Raw genomic sequence first — 6000 nt, 5'->3', positions numbered from 1 at the left:
GTAGGTTGCTTGACAACCACTTTTACACGATTCGATGCACACTATAGTCATTTTGTTTGATCTGATCTATCTAGACTTAGTATAATGATATACTTACATGCAATATAATTCTTTTAAATTACTCATTGTCAATGTATTCTCAAACTTATGAGAGTTTGTTTATATGAGCTGCTGCTTGAAATATCTTCCACCTCTGCTTGTACAATGAAATACTGTCACGCGCAACATGGTTTTCAGTGATCACTCATTATCAAACTCTTTTCTTTTCAAAAGAAATATATTTACTTTAAATAGATCTACAACTTATGGGAACAAAGTTAGAACTAGCAATGTATTGTCATATATTATACTGTGATGTGCTGACACATGCAATCTAATTCAGTGTAATAATTCATTGTCCAAGTGGTAAACTGCTTTCTTGTGGCATATAGCACACCCCAGCAATTATTAACAACAATATCTTGACTATAATTAATTCCATCACTCTGCTAACAACTGTTTATTTATATGTAACACAGCTTGAAAATATATATATCTTTTACCTTTGCTTTATATATAATTTTGTAACATTATAAACGCATGAAATATGTCCTTGAACTTGAAACAGCACTTCGTACATGCCTTGTCTATTGGAAGGAGAACATGACACTTAGCTAAGATTTTAGGAACCTAAAATTTTGTATCTCAGACCTGCCTTCTGCTTAATTTTGAAAATGCGACATAATTTTTTTTGTCTTTCATACATGACTTCATGGTGTTTAGCTAACATATTGATGCATTAGAAAGTACTTCTCATAATGTTAACATTGTAACACTTGGATGATCTGCCCTATGAGGCAGATGACTTTGATTATTTATTGATATGGGATATGCTGTAATTTGATTCATTTGACTACCTTATTTCTATATTTTCATGTTTATATACTAATTTATGTTTGAGCAGCAACAGATGTCAGAAGAACACAGTAATTCTGTACCTCGCTTTAGTATTTTCATGTTTATGTCTCAGATATGTCACAGGTTTCAATATTTCATATTTATGTAATTGATTATGTTTAATCAAACCCAGATATTAGAGGGACTGCTTGTAAGTCAGCTGGTAGTATCTAGCATTTGTTACTTGAATTAACCAATACAGCATTATATGTCATTTACTCTGTCCTGCAGAATGCTAATTGTTCACCCTTCATTGATCAGTCAATAGGGAGTGTTGGGGTTAATTTTCGGGGGCTGGGAAGGTGAAGCTGTGGCAAGGCCATTTTGCAGGAAATGCCGAACACTCTTCTCCCTCCGGTTCCACAGTTAAATACTGGAACAGTGGGGGTCCAGGGTAGGGGGGTTTCCTGTCTTTGGGGTCTGTCATCTTTTCTTCTCCAACACCAACACTCCGAATCTTCTATTTCATTTCTTACTTCTCATCAGAGTACCAAGCTATCCTTCCCTCTGTCCACATGCATATGCTTCTATTGCTGAGATCCTTCAAGCATACCATTCAACACTTATCGATATATGCTCTAACCAACTTACCAATGTATAAAACCTATTCATATTTTTGTCATGATGTACCAGTCATTTATGATTCAATTAATGTGTATTCACACCTAAGTGGTGAACACTTACCAATGTATAATGCCTAACCATGTTTTGTTATGATGTACCAGTCATTTATGATTCATTTATTGTGTATTCACACCCAAGTGGTGAACACGTACCTGTGTATAACGTCCAACCACATAATTGTTGGTGACGTTTCAATGACTTATAAAACACAACCAGTATGATGTATTAGTCATTTATATTGTCACTCAGAGTAATACTGGATGATCAAAAAGTCAGTATAAATTTGAAAACTTAATAAACCACGGAATAATGTAGATAGAGAGGTAAAAATTGACACACATGATTGGAATGACATGGGGTTTTATTAGGGGGGAAAGGGGGGGGGGGGGGGAAGGATTGCTAGTCGCGATCGTGTGCTCAGCCGCCACTTTCGTCATGCTTGGCTCCCAGGTCCCCAGACCTCAGTCCGTGCAATTATTGGCTTTGGGGTTACCTGAAGTCGCAAGTGTATTGTGATCGACCGACATCTCTTGGGATGATGAAACAACATCCGACACCAATGCCTCACAAAACTCCGGACATGCTTTACAGTGCTGTTCACAACATTATTCCTCAACTACAGCTATTGTTGAGGAATGATGGTGGACATATTGAGCATTTCCTGTAAAGAACATCAACTTTGCTTTGTCTTACTTTGTTATGCTAATTATTGCTATTCTGATCAGATGAAGCGCCATCTGTCAGACATTTTTTGAGCTTTTGTATTTTTTTTGGTTCTAATAAAACCCCATGTCATTCCAAGGATGTGTGTCAATTTGTACCTCTCTATCTATATTATTCCGTGATTTATTCAGTTTTCAAATTTATACTGACTTTTTGATCACCCGGTACGTAATTGCACTCTTATGTATCATTCTGTTATATGGTAACACTTACTGTGAAAGGAAAAGCAGCAACTGTGTTGCACATATAGTCCTGAAAAAAAAAACATTGATTGATGTTTAATGATTGAAAAAGGACAGAAGTGAAACATCGGAAGTGTCTGGACAAATGAAAAATAGTAAGATTGGTCACTGGTCAGACATTTCACCTTATAAAACAGTCTGCGTACTGCACACTTCAAGATACTCTACGAAGCGGTCTGCGTACTTAAAACATGCATTCTCCAGATGAATTCGGAATTACACATGCATACAAAAATATATAACTTCGCTAGAAAAAATTATAACTGCAAAAATAACTGTTTGATTCCATTTACCTCAAAGTGTAGAAGCTCTGTAAATAAAGGGAACAATTTCCACGAAGGGAGTCTCAAGTAATTAATGAGATATGTAAATGCATTATTGTAATTATGTATTTGAGAAATTATACTCAAATAGTATCACAAATACGATCCAACATAGAATTGTACTTGCTGTTCTGGAGTAAACATACGTTTATATATGTATTTTCAGTTTTTATATGTTAATTTTAATTGTTAGTTAATCAAAAAATGATTCTAAACAATGCCAAAGATTGTTCGGGATTGTTTGGAATATATATATAGGGGTAACCATATTGGCATGTGGAGTGAGTACTTTGTGTGTATTTGGACAGAATGCATGTAGCTTGTTGAGCAACATTCATTTCATTATCGTTAAGTATGTTACTACTTATTTCAGATTTGTCAAGATGCTTTTATTTACTTTAAGACTGTAATAAATATTCATCTGAAACATTATACTGGATTAAATATTCATTTAACTTTATAGTTAAATCTTACAGTTGTTGTTATCCAGGACTTCCACTGCGGCAGATTGTCTGAAACGATAAGTACACAAACCCCAATATAAAATTCAAACTTACTCATAGATACGTTTTAAAGCACATTAACAGAGAAATTATTTCATGAGATCAGTTATACTGGAAAGATGCCTCCTTTCCAGTAAACTGGCTAAGAATTGTAGCTGCAGTTGGGAACTGAAACAAGTCAATCTGAGAACAAATACTGTTGCAATGAAGAATTTTGGGATAAGATGTTGAGCAGACATTTTTTGTTATGTGAGTCTTGAGCATTGGAATCTGATGAGAGAATTTTAAGATGCAACTGTACCTGCCCCCCCCCCCTCCACCCCTCCTGTCCCTTGTCCTGTGAACCATGGACTTTACCACTGGTGGGGTGGCTTACGTGCCTCAGCGATACAGACAGCTGTATCATAGGTGCAAACACAACGTCGGAATACCTGTTGCGAGGCCAGACAAACGTGTGGTTGCTGAAGACAGGCAGCAGCCTTTTCAGTAATTGCAGGGGCAACAGGCTGAGTGATTGACTGATCTGGCCTTGTTAACATCAACCAAAATGTCCTTTCTGTGCTGGTACTGCGAATGGCTGAAAGCAATGGGAAACTTCAGGCATAATTTTTTCCAAGGGGGTGCAGCTCTACCTTATGGTCAAATAACAATAGCGTCCTTCTGGATAAAATATTCTGGAGGTAAAATAGTCCCCCATTTGGATCTTCAGGCAAGAACTACTCAGGAAAATGTCATCATCAGGAGAAACAAAACTGGCATTCGACAGATTGGGGCACGGAATATTAGATCCCTTAATCAGACATGTAACTTGAAAATTTAAAAAGGGAAATGGATAGGTTAAAGTTTAATATGCTGACGCTGAAAGGAGGAGCCTATCCTTGGCTCGAGGTGGTGCAGTTTGGACAAAATTTGTCATTCCTGCAGTTCCTGTAAAAGAGAGAAAAATATATGACCACTCTTGTTGATTGGTCCTTGCTGGTGTGACCTGAAAAAGAGAAAGACACACTCTGGTGGGGGATTAATAAAAACTTAATCCCTCAGCAGGTCAGACCAACGTGTGGTTGGCCTGTGATGAGGTTGTTGGCCCAGTCCACGGATGAGCCAGTTGCGGGAGTGTCCTGCTTTCTCGTAGAACTTCCTGGCGATGGCGCAGAACCTGTCTTGGAGAGGCAGGATCCCGATGTCCTCGTGGAGTTGGCGCATCGAGAAGCACCTCGGAAGATGCATAGCAGTCTTCAGAGCGCAGTTCTGTATCTGCTGCAAAGTCACAATGTGAGCATCTGCGGCTTTCCCCCAGACAATGGCCGCTTACTCTAACAGTGGGCGAACCAGTGTTAGGTAAAGCGTGATGCCATGTTGTGGTGGCAATGACAACTGCAAGTTTAGCAGCGGATACAGGGTGCGAAGGTGTCCTATTGCTCTCCCTTTCACATCACGGATGTGATGCTTCCAGGTGAGCCTGTGGTCTAGGGTAATCCCTAGGTATTTCGCCGTCCCACTCCATGGGATAGGTTCTCCCAGGATTTCAAATGGCATAAGCCCTGGCAGCAAGAGTCTTCGGGTGAAGACAACTGCCTGGCTCTTTGTGGCGTTGAATTTCAGCTGCCACTTTGTTGCCCATGAGCCCAAGGCATCGCACCCACGTTGTAGGCGATTTCTCAGCAGCTGGGCGTTTATACTGTGAGTGAACAGGGCCGTATCATCCATGTACAGCACCAGTTCAACTCCTGCCACTTTTGGGGCATCAGCAGTGTACAGGGAGTACAGCGAGGCGCTGAGAATCCACCCCTGCGGCATTCCTGCACATATCTGCTGGTCTGTGGACGTACCGTCATCAGCCCTCACGTGGAAGGTTCGTTCAGACAGGTACGACAGCAGTAGCGTCATGTGGGATGTCGGTATCCCTTGTTCAAAAAGTTTGAACTCGAGACCGTCATGCCACACCTAGTCAAACGCTTGGGAGACGTTGAGGAACACTGCGGCAAAGTATTCCCTTGTTTCCAGTGCCCTCATCGCTGGTTCTACCACTCACAGAAGCTGGTGGGAATTGGCATGCTCTTCTCGAAACCCGAACTGCTCGTCTGGTATGATGCCCTCCTGGGTGACTTGTCGCATCAGTCCTCTCGTGTACAGCCTCTCTAAAACTTTTGAGAGGGACGGGAGCAGGCTGATGGGGCGGTAGCTCGATGCCTGGCATGGGTCATTTGAATATAGTGGGAATTAATGAAGTTCAGTGGCAGGAGGAACAGGACTACCAGTCAGGTGAATATAGGGTTATAAATACAATGTCAAATAGGGGTGGTGCAGAAGTGGATTTAATAATGAATAAGAAAATATGAATGCGGGTGAGCTATTATGAACAGCATAGTGAACACATTATCATAGCCAAAACAAACTCAAAGGCCATGCCTACCACAGTAGTACAAGTCTATATGCCAACTGGCTCCGCAGATGATGAAGAAAGTGAAGAAATATATGATGAGATAAAGAAATTATTCAGATACTCCAAGGAGACAAAAATTTAATTGTGATGGGGATTGGAATTCGATAGGAGGAAAAGGGAGAGACAGAAAAATAGTAGGTGAATGTGGACTGGAGGAAAGGAATGAATGAGGAAGCCACCTGGTAGAATTTTGCACAGAGCCTACT

At 40.2% G+C, this 6000-nt stretch overlaps 1 protein-coding gene across 1 annotated transcript in view; it reads right to left on the bottom strand.

The window, feature by feature from the left end:
• Positions 1-3282: 3282 nt before the first annotated feature.
• Positions 3283-6000, bottom strand: part of LOC126194263 (uncharacterized) — an 86858-nt gene continuing 84140 nt past the window's right edge. The window contains exon 4 of the mRNA XM_049932755.1: positions 3283-3360. Coding sequence (XP_049788712.1) covers positions 3296-3360 — 65 coding nt within the window. The 3' untranslated portion in view covers positions 3283-3295. The remainder of the gene's footprint in view (positions 3361-6000) is intronic.

This window comes from Schistocerca nitens, chromosome 1 (genome assembly GCF_023898315.1).
Source record: "Schistocerca nitens isolate TAMUIC-IGC-003100 chromosome 1, iqSchNite1.1, whole genome shotgun sequence".
NCBI lineage: Eukaryota > Metazoa > Arthropoda > Insecta > Orthoptera > Acrididae > Schistocerca > Schistocerca nitens.
The sequence above is the reverse complement of the archived record's forward strand: the minus strand, read 5'-3'. Positions and strand labels throughout refer to the sequence as shown.